The following is an 18,982-nucleotide window of genomic DNA, read 5'->3' on the forward strand; positions in this document are numbered from 1 at the left end:
TCTCTCAAGAGGAAATATCATTTTTATCACGTTCTGGTCAAGTTTGTTAGGATCTTGTACGCTTCAATCAAGTTGCCTTTTACTCTTCTATACTCTAATGGGTACAGCCTCAGTCTATCCAACCTTTTCTTTTAGACAATTCACCCAATCCAGCTAAGGGATCGAATATGCCTTCTCTAAACTGCTTCCAATGCATCTGTAGAGGAACCTCGATTATCCGAATACTAATTACCCAAAAATCGTATTATCCGAAGGAGATCTTGAGGTCGCGACAGAAACATCAAATACATCAAAGACACGTGTTCAACAATGATCGCGTCTTTTGTTTAAAGTGATTAAAGTGCTGCCGAGAAAGTCCTGGACTGATGGGAGCACAGGCACCGTCTCTAAATGACTGACCTCCCACCCCTCTCCCCCCTCCCTTCCCACACTTTCCCTGGAGTTCTACACAGGCTTGTACCCTAAACTGCAACCCCCCCCCCCCCCCCCCCCCCCAACCCCCCACGTCCCCAGATAATCTCTCTAACACTGTCCTGTACAGGGCAAAGGTGGAACCTGTCAAAAAGTTACAGTAAAAAGTTGTGTGCGTGCATGCGCTGTTTGGAGACTCACCCTCCCAAAAGGCAGTAGCAGCAGTCTTGTTGTTGGTGTCCAGTCTGGCTGGCCTGGAGAGGGGGCGGGACGAATGGGGGTGGGGGTGGGGGTGGGAGCGGAAGAGGGTTGCAGAGGGGGTGGGGTTAGATGGGGTAGCAGATGGTGGTTTGGACGGGTGGCAGTGTTGGGGGTGGGCAGGTAGGGTGGGTGGGCAGGGGGCAGTGTAAGACAGGGTTTAGGGGTGGGCGGGGGTGGGAGGGTGCGACCAGGGAGCAGTGTTGGACAGGGTTTAGGGGTGGGCGGGGGTGGGAGGGTGCGACCAGGGAGCAGTGTTGGACAGGGTTGGGGTCGGGACGGGGACAGGGGCTCACACGCGCTGTACTGCTTTATCTCCTGAAGGGGGAGCAGACTTAATAGGAAACTCCGAGCCCTAGAGGAAAGGAACTGAATCGATTAACCGAATAATCAATTATCAGAACGAAATAGTGCCCACACATCTCGTTCGGATAATCGAGGTTCCCCTGTACATCTATCCTCAAAAATAGAGAATGTATTACACAAAGTACCCAAGATCTAAAAGCTTACTCCATGTATAGGCGGAGTGCACACTGAGCAGGAGCAGGCACAGGACTGCTGGGTAAGCGAGGCTTTATAATTGTGTGGTTACTTTACCCACAACACTGGTAGTGTCACCCACCTGTCATCCTCCTCTCACCAAAAAATGAAGGTTCTGTGGGCCAATTGGTAAGGCAACCGTTTTTTTTTAAGTTTTTCAGTAGTCTCGTTGGGAATTTAGAATAGTGGGAATGGAGTTTAAGGCAGTTGAATGTTCCTCCTGCAGAATGTGGAGGAAGTATCCCTGCTGACTGCATCTGTGGGAAGTATACCCAACTCCAGCATCTCAAAAACTGCGTTAGGGAACTGCAGCTGGAGCTGGAAGAACTTCAAATCATTTGGGAGGCAGAAGGGGGTTATTGAGAGGAGTTACAGGGAGGCAGTCACACCTCAGGTAAAAGAAGAAGGTAGATGAGTTACCATAAGGAGATGGAAAGGGAATCAGCAGACAGTGCAGAGATCTCCTGAGGTTGTTCTCCTCAACAAGTATATCGTCTTGGATACTGTTGGGGGGACAACTTACCAGGGTAAGCCATGGGGCACAGGTTTCTGGCACAGAGTCTATCCCGGTTACTCAGAAGCAAAGAGGGAAGAGGAGCAGAACATAAGTCATTGGGGACTCCAAATTTAGGGGGACAGATAGGAGGTTCTGTGGGATTGAGAGAGACTCATGGTTGGTGTGTTGCCTCCCAGGTGCCAGGGTTTGTGATGTCTTTGATCGTGTTTTCGGGATCCTTGAGGGATAGGGGGAGCATCCCCAAGTCATAGTCCACATAGGCACCAATAACATAGGAAGGAAGAGAGATGGGGATAGAAGGCAGAAATTCAGGGAGCGAGAGTGGAAACTTAGAGCTAGAACAAACAGAGTTGTTAACTCTGGTTTGTTGCCAGTGTTACATGCTAGAGACGTGAGAAATACTGAATGAGAGGAGTTGAATACGTGGCTACAGGGATGATGCAGGGAGGGTGGGTTTTGGATTCCTGGAAGATTGGGCTTTTTCTGGGATAGGTAGGACCATTACAAACAGGATGGTCTTCACCTGAACCAGAGGGCTACCAATATCCTGGCAGGGTGGAATTTGCTAATGCTCTTTGGGTGGGTTTAAATGAATTCAACAAGGGGATGGGAACCAAAATTGTAGTTCAAGCATACAGGAGGTTGAGAGCAGTGAAGTCAGAACTAAGATTTCAAGATCGCAAGCAGGCACCGGCAAGCAGGAAGTTGGTTGAAGTGTGTCTACTTCAATACCAGGAGCAATCCGGGTGAACTTGCAGCTTGTGTTGTTACCTGGGGTTTCAATATTGTGTATCATTTCAGACACGAGTAAAGCAGGAATAGGAATGGTTATTGCAGGTTCTGGGAGTTGGATGTTTTGGTAAGAACAGAGAAAATGGTAAAAGAAAAAGGGGGTGCTGTGGCACTGTTAGTCAAGGACAGTATTAATGTTACAGAGAGAACGTCTGAGGGTTTGTTTATCGAGGTAGTGTGGGCTGAGATTACAAAGAGGAAAGGAGAGGTTACTCTGTTGGGAGTTTCCTACAGGCCTCCAAATAGCTTCAACATGTAGATGATAGGATAGCAAAGATTACCATTGATAGGAGCGAGAGTGACAGGGTAGTTTGTTATGGGGTCTTTAACTTTTCAAATATTGACTGGGAATACTATAGTTCAAGTACTTTAGATGGGTCAGTTTTTGTCCAATGTGTGCAGGCGTATTTCCTGACACTATGTAGTTAGGCCAACAACCGGTGAGGCCACATTGGATTTGATACTGGGTAATGAACCCGGCCAGGTGTTATATTTGGAGGTAGGTCAGCACTTTGGTGATTGTGACCACAAGTCGGTTATGTTTAATTTATTAATGGAAAGGGTTTGGTATATACTGCAGGGCAAGAGCTATAACTGGGGAAAAGGCAATTACGATGCAATTAGGCAAATTTTAGGATGCATAAGATGGGGAAAAACTACAGGGAATGGGCACTATTGAAATGTGGAGCTTATTCAAGGAACACTACTGTGTCCCCTTGATAAGTATGTATCTGTCAGACAGGGAGAAAGTTGTCAAGTGTGGGAGTCATGGTTTACAAAGGAATTTGAATCTCTTGTCAAGGGGAAGAAGGCTTACAAGGACAAGATGTGATGGCTCAGTTAGGACACTTGAGAGTTACAAGTTAGCCAGGTAAGTCCTAAAGAGAGTGCTAAGAAGAGCCGGGGGTCATGAGAAGTCATTGGTGGATAAGATCAAGAAAAACTCTAAGGTTTTCTCTAGGTATATCAGGAATAAAAGAATGACTAGAGTAAGATTAGAGCCATTCAAGCATAGTAGTGGGAAGTTGTGCATGGTGTCAGGAGATAGGGGGAAGTGCTAAATGAATACTTTTCATCAATATTTACACTGGAAAAAGACAATGTGGTTGAGGAGAATAAGGAGATACAGGCTACTAGACTAGATGGGATTGAGGTGCATAAGGTGGTGTTAACAATTCTGAACAGTATAAAAATAGATATGTCTCCTTGGCTGAATCATATTTATCCCTAGGATCTCTGGGATGCTAGGGAGATTGCTAAGCCTTTGGCTTTGATCTTTGTGTCATCAGTGTCTACAGGAATAGTGCCAGAAGACTGGAGGATAGCAAATGGTGTTCCCTTGTTCAAGAAGGGGAATAGAGACAACCCTGGCAATTATAGACACGTGAGCCTTACTTCAGTTTTGGGTAAAGTGTTGGAAAGGGTTCTCAGAGATAGGATTTACAACCATTGAGAAAGGAATAAGTTGATTAGGGATAGTCAACACAGTTTTGGGAAGGGTAGGTCATGCCTCACAAACCTTAGAGTTCTTTTGAGGTGACCAAACAGGTAGATGAGGGTAAAGCTGTTGATGTAGTGTAGATGGATTTCAGGAAGACATTTGATAAGGTTCCCCATAGTAAGCTATTGCACAAAACAGAGAGGCATGGGATTGAGGGTGATTTAGCGATTTGGATCAAAAATTGGCTAGCTGAAGATGACAGAGAGTGGTGGTCGATGGGAAATGTTCATCCTGGCATTCAGTTACTAGTGGAGTACTGCAAGAATCTGTTGGGTCCACTGTTGTTTGTCATTTTTATAAATGACTTGGATGAGGGCATAGAAGGATGGGTTAGTAAATTTGCAGATGACACGGAGGTCAGTAGAGTTGTGGATGACGATCAAGGATGTTGTAGGTTACACAGAAACACAGGTAAGCTACGGAGCTGGGCTGAATGGTGGCAAATGAAGTTTAATGCGGAAAAGTGTGAGCTGATTCACTTTCGATGTCGTAACAGGAATGCAGAGTAGTGGACTAATGGTAGGATTCTTGATAGTGCAGATAAGCAGAAAGATCTTGGTGTCCAGGTACATAGATCCTTGAAAGTTGCCACCCAGATTGATAGGGTTGTTAAGAAAGTATACAGTGCATTAGCTTTTATTGATAGAGGAATTGAGTTTGAGTTTCAGAACCATGAGATCGTGCTGCAGCTGTACAAAACTCCGGTGCGCCCACATTTGGAGTATTGCATACAGTTCTGGTCACTCCATTATAGGAAGGATGTGGAAGCTTTGGAAAGGGTTCAGAGGAGATCGATTAGGATGTTGCCTGGTATGGAGGGAAGATCTTATGAGGAAAGGCTGAGGGACCTGAGGCTGTTTTTGTTAGAGAGAAGGAGGTTGAGAGGACTTGAGACATAAAAGATAATCAGAGATAGGTTGGATAGGGAGAGCCCTTTTCCTTGGATGGTGATGGCTAGCATGAGGGGACATAGCTTTCAATTGAGAGTGATAGATATAGGACAAATGTCAGAGGTAGTTTTTTTTATTCAGAGTAGTAGGGGTATGGAATGCACCAACAGTAGAAGACTCACCAACTTTAAAAGGCAGTTAAATGGTCATTGAATAGTGATATAGACGAGAATGGAGTAACGTAGGATAGATGGGCTTCAGATTGGTTTCACAAGTTGATGCAATATTGAGGGCCAAAAGGCATGTACTGCACTGTAATGTTGTTTGTTCTATCTGATCTCATGAATGTCCTAACTAAACATTGTGTTCAAGTTTCCTGGCAGTAAATAACACCATTCTACTAGTTTTTATCATTGTCTGTTTTACTTGCAGAGTAGTCACTTGTGATTCTTGCACGAAGACAAAGTAAGTTATGGCTGTCTGCAGTTTCATTTTTCTATAAATAAATGGTGTAGATTAAAACATTAAATGTAGGAGTAGAAGAAGGAAAATAAATATTAAACTTAGTAAATTCTAAAATCAAGAGTTCTCCAAAAATGCTCCACTTGGTGGTGATCAAGTCTTCCAGTTGGAATCCAACTCAAACTTTGAGATGAGTTTCAGAAAATAATTGATGACAAAGGTTGTTGGTCCTGGGGAAGTTCTCTGACTGTCCACGTTCAAAACAAAATATGTTTTGTTGGAAATTGAGGTCCCCATAAAAACGGAGTTATTTTAGAATTCCTTTTTTTTTGAAAAAGGTCCGCATAGCATATTTTATGTTGCAGTAATAATTAATCTTCTACAAACAAAAAAACACATCTCTTGCATATAAAAACCAAAGCAAAAATAAGATTCAGCAAGGTCATGATGTTCTAATGGACAGATATCAAAGATTTATCAGATCCATATTATATTATCAATGCATTGTTTGGGAAAATATGATGTTTTGTTCTTAGAAGGAATGACAACTAACCTTCAACCCTGATTTCATCAATAACTGACCAGCAATCATTGGCCAGAGATTCAGACAATTGATTAATATAGCATGAGATATAGCTCCTCAGAATATGGTAGAGTCAACAAGTGCTCAGGGGACAGAAGGCAATCTTTATCATACTATCCTTGTCGGTGGTTGTCTCATTAGGAAGTGGGTTTTTTTACAGATGGAAGTTGATGATGATAATTTATTGTCACAAATCTAGGGAGATCGTGCAAAGTTAGACCAGAAGAGGAGAAAGAAAACCTAATGAAAAGTCCCCTTCCACACCTGCTAGAGTATAGCATGCTGTCTTCACAATTTTAACAATTGTCACAGTCCTTGCTAATGGTCTGTTGTCTTTAGGTCTCTGAACCATCCCCACTTGCATGGTTCTGTATCTGCTTTGTCTAAATTGCTGCTTTTTACATTCAAGCAAAATATCTGAAAATTGCTCAAAAGTTGTTGACTACCTAGGTCAACAACTCTGGGAGATGACATTTTACACCTTTCCCTTAAACTGTTGTAGACTCAATGACTCAGGTCAACCAGATCTTGTTTTGTTCAGTTATTCAAGGCGCTGATTACTCTCTGGGACATATTCACATGAGAACCGAAGTTTATCACAAAAGAAAAGCAATTTTAAAATATATAAACACACATTATATATATCAACTCATACAACAACCAAATTTTCAAACTATTTCCTGACATTAATCTATTGCTAAGACTCAAGTACAGAAAAATTACAACTCCTATCTGAACTGTATAGGGTTCTACTCAGTTCATTTCTGATAGTTTACTTGCTGTATACCATGAGAAAAATTTGGTCAAACCTTTTCAAATCTGCCAAAGTTGAACTTTTTCACAAATTTGAGCGCCAAGATTTTCTCACATCTAATAAACAACACATTTCTAACTAAACTCTCCTGGTTTGAAATACTTACAGACTAAATCCTTCTGCTAAGGTAAAAGAGTCCTTGAACTGTCTTGAATCTTTCTTTTCGCAGAGAAACTATTTTTGTGTTTTAAAAAAAAGCAAACTCGACACTGGTCATCTGAACTGAATTAAATTTTGTTTAATCCTGGGCTCAATATAAGGCTAATAGCCTTACATGTTTACTTAAATTGTCATATACCTAAGAATATAAATGTATTTCCATTAAAACTAAGGATCCAGAACAATTTGCTATCTCTCAGAATGTTTGATTTTATCAGAAGTACCACAGCACTCTGACTTGGTTTTTTTAAAAATAAACTTTCACAGACATAACTAATATTCATCAGCCTCTAATTTTGAAATCCAAATTTCAAACATGGTAACTAAAATTGATAAATTATACACCTTCCATCTCAGTTAAAACTGGGGATGATCAGATCGCCCAGATAGAAAACTGGAAATGCTTTAAGATTTGAAGAGATTACAGGGAGTGAGAGATGAGGCTAGGGAGAAAATTGAAAACAATGATAAGCATCCAAAAATTGAGGCGTTGCTGAGTCAGGAGCAACATTAGGCAGTGAGCACAGAACGAGGGGTCAAAGCAACTTTTCAGTTAGGATAGATGCGGTATGATTTTGGGTAATCTAAATTATTGCCAGGGTGGCTGATGAAAGGCTGAGAAGGAGTACTTGACAATAATGAGGTCTAGAAGTAGCAAATAAATGGATGATGAGAGATTTGGATTCTAGGAAGTAGAAGAAAATGGCTATAGGTTTTAGTTTTGTGAAAGTGATTGCAGTTTAAATTTAAAACGGTCAGAAACCAATTTCAAATTGTGAGTTCAGATTAGCATTTCCAATATTTTGCAAGTAAATGACTAGATAAGCCACCTGATGAGATAATTGTTAACAAACATTTCAACTCAAGCTACAGGAAGAGATGCCAATGGCCAGAAGTAGCTTCACTCTAGAAGAATAATCAATATTGTCAGAAGGATGATTTAATTTTAACAGATTCTAGATCATAATAGCTTGAAATAAGACTTAACTTGTTTTAGCAGTCAAAGTACACAGAGTTGGAAAAATCTCTGCACTAATCTTAAGGTTCTGAGAAAAGGTTAGTGAGTTAGTGTCTCCTGTTTGGGAAAGAGGAAAATCATGTCTGGTCAACATACAGAAAGAAAACTTTTACATTATCTTTACTTAAGAAAGAAAATTTAAAACTGAAGATAGGAGAGATATGTTAATAAGTTAAGTAACTGTAAAGGACGTAGCCTGGAAAAGACAGTTTGATTTTTTTCTTTTGACTATTTATGATAGAGAAGACAATTTTGAAAGATCCTAACACACCTTTATTTACTTTAGCAAAATAACAAGTTTATTATACAAAAAGAAGTAAATCAGCAATCTTGTGAGTATATTCAGTAACTGAATGCAAATGCAGAAGTCACACAACGTCAGGTTATAGTCCAACAGGTTGTTTGAAATCACAAGCTCTGAGTACTACTTCTTCATCAGATGAAGTCAACTTTTTAATTACTGAACGAATGTTCACTATTTCTAGTACATCAAGTTCAGGTTTCCCTCCTTTTGTTCTAAAAAATAAAACCTTTTGGACTGTAACCTGGTGTTATGTGACTTCTAGCTTTGTCCACCCCAATCCAACACTGGCTCCTCCTTATCATGAACACAAGTGGTAAACAAATTGCAAGGTGAAAAACAAAACATGGTCTATCAAGCCAGAACTGACTTTGGATTTGACATATCACTATTACCATTGGTTCAGATCATAAAATGAAACTATTGGTGGAAATAGTAATCCACAGAGTTTAAGAAATATTTGAGAATCTTTCAATGAAGAATTGGTTGAGATACCAAACAGAAAGGAAAAAAAAATCTGTTGTGAAGTATAATAGATTGAAAATAACAATGGCTTTGATAGTTGGAGAGTTTTTTTTAGGATTAGTTTTCTTTAAAGAATCAAATAGAGTTAGCCAATACATTGAAGTTTTTTTTTGAAAAAAAGTATGTTTTTTTTTAAAAGGGTGAAATGCTAAAACTCAATATTTTGAATTAAAAGGAGGGAAACCTGAATTTGTTGTTAACACTAGAATTAATGCACATTAATTTAGTAATTAATAAAAAGTTGACTGGGGGGTGAAAAAAAAATCAGAAGATATGCTTTGGAGGAAAAAGGGAAGTGAGAAATTAGCAAGAAACTGAGAAAAATAGAAAATAAGAAAGACAAAGAACCGGAAATAAGAAAATCTGAAAAACAGACAAGTGAACAGCTTGAAGTGTGGCCTTCATGTAAGTCTGCAGTAATGAGTAGAGTGGGTTCTTTGCTGATTATGTTTTATTGAGATATGTCTCGATTAAACTTAAAAATATAAGCCACAAATATTAAGTTAGCCTGGAGCAGTGTTTTGTAGAGGAATAAGGCATGCTATTTTCTGGGTCTGCAGACTGTAAGCAGCAAAAATGGCCCTTAGTGGAGTCAGGTGTTCTTCTTGTCGGATGTGGGAGTTTAGGGAGAATTTATGTTACTGAGGATTGCATCTGCAATAAATGCCGTTGGTTGCGAATCCAATCAGATCAAATGGATCATTGGAGCAACACGTGGGGGCAACGAGGAATTTAAAAAAGCAAGGGAGTGTGATGGGTGGCAGTTATAGGAAGGGAGAAAAGTTGCAGATATAGTCACATGGATGGGTTAACTCTAGGAAAGGTAAGAGAGATAGGCAGGTTGTGCAGGAGTCTTCTGTAGCTATCCCCATTTCAAATAAGTATGCTGTTTTGGAAAATGTCAGGGGTGATGGATTCTCAGGGGAATGCAGCATGGATAGCCAAGTTTCTGGCATTGAGACTGGTTCTAATGCAATGAGAGACATGTCAGATTTCAAGAGATCAATTGGGTAAGGGGATTCTCTATTCCAAGGCACAGACAGATGTTTCTGTGGCCAGCAGTGCAAAATCAGAATGGTGTGTTGCCTCCCTGGTGTCAGGATCAAGGATGTCTCAGAGAGGGTGCAGAATGTTCTCAAGGGGGGAGAGGGGCCAGCAGAAGGTTATTGTACACATTGGAACCAATGACATAAGAAGGGAAAAGGTTGAGATTCTGAAGGAAGAATACAGAGTTAGGCAGGAAATTTAAAAAGGTCTTCAAGAGTAGCAAAGTCTGGGGTACTCCCAGTGCTGCGAGCTAGTGAGGGTAAGAATAGGAGGATAGAGCAGATGAATGCATGGCTGAGGAGCTGGTGTATGGGAGAAGGATTCACATTTTTTAATCATTGGAATGTCTTGGAGTAGGAGTGACCTGTACAAGAAGGATTGCACCTGAACTGAAAGGGGACTAATATACTGGCAGGGAGATTTGCTCAAGCTGCTTAGGAAGATTTAAATCAGTAAGGTTATTTTGTTTGGGGGGGGGGGACCCAGGGAGAGAGTTAGCTAAGAGATTAATCGAAGGCTAGTACAGTTGAGAAAAGCAGACAGTCAAAACAATCAGGAGCAGGCACAGACAAAGCAGAGAGCAAGGTGATAAATTAAACTGCATTTATTTCAATGCAAGAGGCCCAACAAGGAAGGCAGATGAACTCAGGGCATGATTAGGAACATGGGACTGGGATATCATAGCAATTACGGAAACATGGCTCAGGGATGGACAAGACTGGCAGCTGAATGTTCCAGGATACAAATGCTAAACAGGAAGGACAGAAAGGGACGCAGGAGAGGAGGGAGAGTGGCATTTTTGATAAGGGATAGCGTTACAGCTGCACTGACAGAGGATATATTCCCAGAAATATATCCAGGCAGGTTATTTGGGTGGAACGGAGAAATAAGAAAGGGATGATCACCTTATTGGGATTGGATTATAGACACCCTAATAGTCAATAGGAAATTGAGAAACAAATTTGTAAGGAGATCTCCATTATCTGTAAGAATAGTAGGGTGGTTATGGCAGGGGATTTTAACTTTCCAAACAAAGACCAGGACTGACAATGTTAAGGGTTTAGACGGAGAGGAGTTTGTTAAGTGTGCACAAGAATATTTTCTGATTCAGTATGTGGATGTACCTACTAGAGAAGGTACAAACCTGACCTACTCTTGGGAAATAAGGCAGGGCAGGTGACAGGGGGAGCACTTTGGTGCCAGTGACCATAATTCTATTAGTTTTAAAGTAGTGATGGAGAAGTATAGACCAAATCTAACAATTGCAATTCTAAATTGGAGAAAGGTTAAATTTTGATGGCATTAGCCAAGAACTTTCAAAAGCTGATTGGGGAAAGAGTTTTGCAGGTAAAGGGGCAGCTGGAAATTGGGAAACCTTCAAAAGTGAGATAACAAAAGTCCAGAGAAAGTATATTCCTGTCTGGGTGAAAGGAAAGGCTGGTAGGTAAAGTGAATGATGGACGACTAAAAACATTGAGGGTTTGGTTAAGAAAAAGGAAGCATATGTCAGGTATAGACCAGATAGATGGAGTGAATCCTTAGAAGAGTATAAAGACAGCAGGAGTACACTTAAGAGGGAAATCAGGAGGGCACAATTGGGACATGAGATAGCTTTGGCAAAAAGAGGTAAGGAGATTCCAAAGGGATTTTACAAATACATTAAGGACTAAAGTGTAACTTGGGGAGATAATAAGGTCCCTTAAAGATCAGCAAAGCAGCCTTTGTTTGGAGCCAAAGATGATGGGGGAAGATACTAAATGAGTATTTTGCACTCAGTATACTCAGTATTTACTGTGGAAAATGACCTGGCAGATATAGAATGTAGGGAAATAGATGGTGATGTCTTGGAGAATGCACATATTACAGAGGAGGAAGTGCTAGATAAAATGCATAAAAGTGGATAAATCCCCAGAATCTGATCAGGTGTACCTAGAACTCTGTGGGACGCTAGGGAAGTGATTGTTCGGCCACTTGCTGAGATGTTTGTATCATCGATAGTCACAGGTGAGGTGCCGGAAGACTGCAGGTTGGCTAACCTGGTGCCAATGTTTATAGAAAGGTGGTAAGGACAAGCCAGGGAACCATAGATAGTGAGCCTGACGTTGGTGGTGGGGAAGTTGTTGGAGAGAATCCTGAGGGACAGGATATACATGTATTTGGAAAGGCAATGACTGATAAGGGATAGTCAACATGGCTTTGTGCATGGGAAATCGTGTCTCACAAACTTGATTGAGTTTTTTAAAGAAGGAACAAAGAAGATTGATGAGGGCAGAGCAGTAGACGTGATCTATGTGGACTTCAGTAAGCATTCGACAAAGTTCCCCATGGAAGACTGGTTAGCAAGGTTAGATCTCATGGAATACAGGGAGAACTAGCCATTTTGAAATGTAGACTTTGAACTGTTACATAGAAAAGATGCAGATGCTTGTGTAAAGAGCCATGAATCTACCTATAGTAATATATTGTGTAACGCAGTAAAGTCATAGCCATGTGTGGTATTCTATAGCTAAGTAATATAATAAAGAGTGATCACCTAGCAAACATTTAACTTGAGTTTTAAACATACAGCCATTACGGAATTTAACTATATTCCTGAAAAGTTCAGTCTAAAATGGATTGATGAGAGCCCTCTTAATATCTGTGTTGACTGGATAAGATGTTGAATAAGATGTACTGCGAAGACCCATGGATAATTGATGAGGGTTAGGTAATTACCCCAAGTTGGCCTAATCACGCAGGTATGTGATTAATTTGATTTGTTGCGTATGTATCAATTAATAATACAATTGATTTGTAATCACCAAAGTGGACGAGAATCAAATGTTTTTGTTTGTTCAGTGGTGAAGTCACTTGTCTACCCAGAGGCTTTCTCCCCATTGGTGTAAAGTAATGGATGCTTTGACATTGGAAGTGGACCTGAGTGTCAAATGATTCATCACCTCATTGGGCCTGAAGGATGAGGGATGGCATAGCATAAAGGGATCAAAATGATAGGAATCAAATAAAAAGATTTTGTTCCTCCTAATAATTCGGAGGGCGTTTATGCTCCTCCAGTTCTATAAGAAGCATGAAAAATCATAAATAGTATTAGGGTTGAGAGAAGTGACAGTGAGGCAGAGTTGATGTCATCTTCTTATGTGAATTGAATGTAATCTGATCCAGTATGGTGACTGATACACTGTTGTGGAGGTCTGGCATAAAGTACTACCCATCTCATTATTCATTTGATACTCCTTGTAATTGCTTTGTACTATACAGGGAAACCCGATTATCCGAAGGAGATTGAGGTCCCGATAGAAACATTACATCAAAGACGCATTTCCAGCACTGATTGCGTCTTTTGTTTATAGTGATTAAACAGGCACCGTCTCTAAATGACTAACCTCCTGCTCTCTTTCTCTCCCACACTTTCCCTGGAGTTCTACAGAGGGGTGTACACTAACACCCCCCCCTTCCCAGGAATAATCTCTCCAATATTGTCCTGTACTGAGCAAACATGGAACCTGTTAAAAAAAAATTGCAGTAAAAAGGTGTGTGCGCGCGTGCGCGCACACACGCACGCTCAATTTTAGACTTATCCCATAAAGGAAGCAACAGTCTTGTTGTTGGTGTGCAGTCCAGCTGTCCCGGAGGGGGGGCCAGGGGTAAATGGGTGGCAGTGAGGGTGCTGTGTTGGGGGCGGGGGATCGTATACTTTGTGCTGGGGAGTGGGGTTGGAACAGGTTGGGGGGCAGGGTTGGACCGGGTCAGGGGGACTAGAGGGGGGCAGGTTCTCACGCACTGTGCGCTGCTGCGGTCTCCTGAATAGGGAGCAGACTTTAAAATCTCTGAGTCCTAGAGGAAAGGCATTTAATCAATTAACCGAATAATCGGTTATCCAATCGAAATAATGCCTGCCCATCACATTCAGATAATCAAGTTTCCACTGTAATTTGTTTCCATATTTTTCAGTTAGCGGAATCAAAGTATTCACAGAGCAAACCAATTGTTCTACAGTTTACCAAATTGTAAAGTTACAAACCTATTAATTTCAAAATGAATCATGCTGTAATTTCCCAAAATATGAAGCAGAATGATTAATAATTTGACTATACTCGCCTGTTTGAGTATAGTCTGAGTACCATACTGGCTAAATGAAAGACTTGCATTTGCATGCTGGCAAAACCAAGAAACTCATTATTGACTTTTAGTGGGATGTTACTCATGCCCCCCTAAACATTAACAGCACAGAGGTGGAACGAGTGGAGAGTGTGAAGCTCCTGGGAGTGGTCATCCACAACAAGCTTTCTAGGACTCTTCATGTCGACGCACTGGTTACAAAGGCCCAACGTCTCTTCTTCCTCAGTCAGGTGAGGAAATTTGGCATGACGGTGAATACCCTTGCCAGCTTTTACTGGTGCAACATAGAGAGCACTCTATCTAGATGTATCACTACCTGGTAATGACAACTGTGCCATTCAAGATTGGAAGCAAAGAGCGGTGAACTCGATCCAGACAATCACAAAGGTCAACCTCTGATCTATGGAATCCATCTACTAGGCCCGCTGTCAAGGAAAGGCCGTCAGCATTCTCAAAGATCCATCCCACCCTGGCAATGTTTTTCTACAACCTCTGCTATCGGGGAGAAGGTACAGAAGCCTGAACACATGCACTAGCCAGTTTCTAAACAACAGTAGGCTAGAAACTATTAGGATACTGAATAGACTCAATCTCTTAATATTCTCTTGTACTTGGTGTTTTTGTTTTTTGCTGCTCTTTACCGATTATTTACTTATGTATGCTACTTAATTCTGTGATCTACTTGAATTGCTCGCAAGACAAAGCTTTTCACCGTACCTCAGTACGCGTGACAATAAATTCAATTCAATTCTATATTGTGCCTTACATGACTTCAGAGCGTACAGCAGCATTTTACATTCAATTAAATAATTTTGAAATGCACTCATTTATAAATGTGAGAGAATATCAGCATTCGAATAATTTAACAAACTTGGAAAGTTAAGATAATGATACAGGTATACAATCCTTTTTCCAAAGTCCTTGGGGGTCAGTTGATTTTGGAATCTTTCAGAACAAAACGACATTTTCACAGTGAAATAACAAAAAACTTAGCGAGTAGCAGACCCACGTGTGACTAGTACAAGTGCTGAGACACAATTGATGGAGTGCTAAGCCACGCTGCCGTGTCACATCTGAATGACATGGGTCAAGTGGGTGTGGAGTTGGGTCACTTGTTCGCACGTCAAACAACCTTGTTATGCAGAAAGACACTTCAGGAAAGAAACTTTGAATTTCAGAGCTTTTGAAATTTCAAATAAAGGAGTGCGTACCTGTACTACATCTGAAAAGCCTGAAAAAGATATGGGAGAAAGGTTTAAGAGTTCCACACTTTTGGAAGTGAGCTAATTTGTTTTCAGTAGTAATATAAATTAGATAATGTTAAGATTTCATGGAATGCAGTACAACTTTAAAATAATACTATACCCAAATAAATAATTAGATATTCAAGTGTCTTCAATATATATCAGAGCGAGATTTATCCTTACATAAGTACCCCTTGTAAGATAAAATCAAAGTTCTGGTTCCCAAACACTGGTTGCTATCTGCCAGGCTATGTGGCTTACATAGCGGCTAATCTGTTTCCCTGGTAAAGAACTGAGTTGGTCTAATAATTTGCCCACATTAAAAATACCTACTAATAGGAAAAAAAAATCTAACATTAGATATGGAAGATAAATAGGATACACTCACTAATTTTGTCACAATATTTCAAATGTCTGATACAAATCTTAAAAGCACTTGATTCACTGGGGAAATACAAAAATTAGATTTCTTGTACAATACCTGCCAAGCTGCAAAGACAGACGCAGGACTCAGAAGATTGGGATTTGTGGAATGACGGCCTCCCATATATTCATCAGTACAAATATCACAGCTTCCTGAATCTCTCCAGTCCCAATATGGAATGGTAAAGTTGTCATCGTGTACCATCTTTCGGAGTTCACTTTCCCACAGCAACATAAAAGCTCTGTGCCAGGTCAGGAAACCAGGACCTTCATGAGCAAAGTCAATATCTGTCCAAACATTTGACTTGCCTAATAAAGCATCTTTAGATGTATAATAGTGCATCCAAACAAATAGATCGTAAACAGTTATATCTTTGAACATAGGATTTGAACCATTGTTCATCTGGGCATACGTTCCAGTGGCGATTTGATAGTCTTGGCTGATGGTATATTTGGCCAAATTGATGTAAGCAAGAAACTTGTTCTTCTCAGTTGTTGTAAGGCTAAAGATATCCTTCCTGATCAACAATTGTTGTTCCGTGCAATTAGGACCAGTAAAGCCAAACTTGCAGTCTGCACAACTGAAACCCATGAAGTTTTTGTTGCACTGACAAGTCCTGTTGTAAAAGACAGATGGCCAGTTTTCACGATCATCCACCCCAGAGAATGGGAATTGAGGTCCATTTACAGCCTCAGTTATTAAAATGTCTTGGCATGATCCTCTTCCAGAGAGCTCGCCACAGGGAGATCCATCCCCATTCCAAACTGGACAACACTCTTTCTTGATAAGTGCATCTGCAGATGTACATGGTCGAGGAAACTGTTGAAATGAGAGTTTGAAAAAACTCAGAAGGCAAATTAAAAGGAGAGACATCTTTTTGGGTGAGCTCCTTTTACCTTGGCTCACTGCAGAGTGAGGAGTCAAACACATCCCTTTGATTTTTCTCCTCAAATTCAGAATCACATGCTTCAGATTAATGAAAAGAGCTTTTCATTCCTGACTAGCACAAATCATTACCAAACCCCCAGCTCTTAGCCAGCTGAAGTAAAAAAAATCCACGCATGAACATAAAACCATAGATTGATTAAATTTATTTTTATCCAAGATATAATTAAATTAATTAATATGATCCTCATATCAAACCATGTAAGTGCTTATTTACACTTTACCAAAATAACTCAATTAAATTAAAATTTAGCATGTCTAAGCAGTAATATTTACTTACTGAAATGAGATTAAGGGAGCATGTCCTGACACATTTAGAATTAAGTTTGAAAAAAAATCAATATCTACTCAGTTAAATTGGAGAGTTTAACTGTTTTTAGTACAGATTTTAAAGATCAGACACATAATCTACACCATATGCTACGATACAAACTGATAGTTACGTTTAGTTATACGTTTTATTGGTTATTTGCAGAATTTAAAAAAAGTTGTTAGATTATTACTGGTACTGTAATGATGAATGGCGTTTTCATTAATTCAAAGCGTTAAGGAATTACCACAATTATGGAGGTAAGAAGTCAGCCGACTGTCTGGACATGTAGAGCAGAAACTCTGACGCACACGGGACACTACGACAGAGCAAGTTGTGGATCACAAGCCCCGTTACATGATCGTACAGGAAGCACGAGTTTCTCTCTCATGTTCAGGCATTCGACCACAATGGATATTTGAAATTTAATGAACCATCATACAAGACAGTCAACTGCTTTCGGTGCAAATTGTTAGAAGTTTAATAAGACTTTATAAACTTCCGATGTCGCAAAGCATCTGGCGGATTTCTTTTTGCAGTTTATCTAGAATAGATAAGATAAACATAAGATTTTTTAAAATGCATGGGTAGAATTCACAAAAAGCATCAAATTTATGAGCTGCTTAAAGAGAGGCCACCTATCAAACGAATCCCATCTCATTACAATCAACCCGATTTTTGACTGAAAATGCTAATCAAGCGAATGTATTAATATCCCAGTCTGAAAATTGATTGGTACCAGAGATAAAGAACTCATTCGAGCAATGGGGACCAATCAACCACTTTGAGTCGGTAAAAACGAGCAATTAAGACTTAACGTGACACTCGATGAGTTTTGGACGAGTTGCTGTTAATGAAGATTTAGAGGTCAGCAAGATGAATATTAGTATAATAAGCCCTGGAGGTCACACAAATGCACATTAGGTAGACAGAAATAGGCAATGCTATTGAGATGCAAATAAGAATCTTTGGTGACTGACAAATTGAGTGACCAAGGAGTGGAAGTACTTGTGATAGGAACTGAAAATAATTACTTCAACATTCGCAGGTTTTATTACAGGAAAGCATAATTTATCCAAAGTTTGTTACCCAAAATTTGATAATTTGGGGGCGGGAAACGTGTAAAGAGAAAAGCAAAAGATTTTGTAGCATTCGGGCTGGATATCACGCGCGTCTACAAAAAAAGAGATCCAACGACAGTATTGCTAAAGAAAATTCCTAATTTTGACTTTTTTCTGTCTAGTCTGTTTGAACAAACCACTGCAATCGCGGCGTTTCACTTTCTGAAGTGAATTGTACCAAACACTGTCAGCAGTTACATTATTACAATTCCTCAGGGGCCCAAAAACTAAAAGCCTTTCATTCAATAGGGTGAAACTAAATTAGCAACGTAAGTATTAAAAGGAGTTATTTAGAAGCGCATGAAACAACAATGGCCTTGATTTCACCATTCCTGTCTGGAGAAGAACGTTTTATGTATGCAAGTTTTTATAAAATTGTTTTGGAACCATTTTTTAATTGAAGGGAAAATGAAGATATTCAATTTTAAATTCCATTTAATGAAGACTGAGTAAGTTATTAAATCTTCACACCTAGAATAAAGATGAGAGCAACTAACCGTTGAAAGCTATCTTGGGTGGAATTTCCTTCCTGAAGCAATGTGGGCAATATTGAAAATGAGAAAATTATAATCTTGACATTTGGGGGGTGAGGAATCCCAATTTGCTCGAAGTTTTAACTGGTGATTCCACCATCTCATTATACCAACAACCATGTTTCCATGTATTTGCAAATGTCATTGTCATTTCCAAGTCACTTTTGTGACAAAATAGATGGTGTCTATGCAGGGCATGCACATTAGGCTGCAGCTTTCCAATTGCTATGCTTTCTCCACAATGTTTCGACATGTACCATGGAGACAATCCTCCTCCCTCAAGTGAGCATCAACAGAACAACGTATTTGACTTGTCAACTTGCCTGCTTTTGGTCCAACTCTGATGTTACAAGTCCTTGAGGAATTTGGAACTTATAAATACCTGTAGCTTTTATGCATCTGTCAGTTGGTTTTGCATGCAGGGACACCTGGATCTCATGCATATAAACAGGGGAGACTGGACACCTC

At 40.1% G+C, this 18,982-nt stretch overlaps 1 protein-coding gene across 1 annotated transcript in view; it reads right to left on the reverse strand.

Annotated features, from left to right (window-relative positions):
* tyr (tyrosinase) overlaps positions 1–16,478 on the reverse strand; it is a 95,559-nt gene extending 79,081 nt beyond the window's left edge. Inside the window, exon 1 of the mRNA XM_060826596.1 lies at positions 15,663–16,478. Coding sequence (XP_060682579.1) covers positions 15,663–16,478 — 816 coding nt within the window. The remainder of the gene's footprint in view (positions 1–15,662) is intronic.
* Positions 16,479–18,982: the final 2,504 nt, after the last annotated feature.

Source organism: Hemiscyllium ocellatum, chromosome 6 (genome assembly GCF_020745735.1).
Source record: "Hemiscyllium ocellatum isolate sHemOce1 chromosome 6, sHemOce1.pat.X.cur, whole genome shotgun sequence".
NCBI lineage: Eukaryota > Metazoa > Chordata > Chondrichthyes > Orectolobiformes > Hemiscylliidae > Hemiscyllium > Hemiscyllium ocellatum.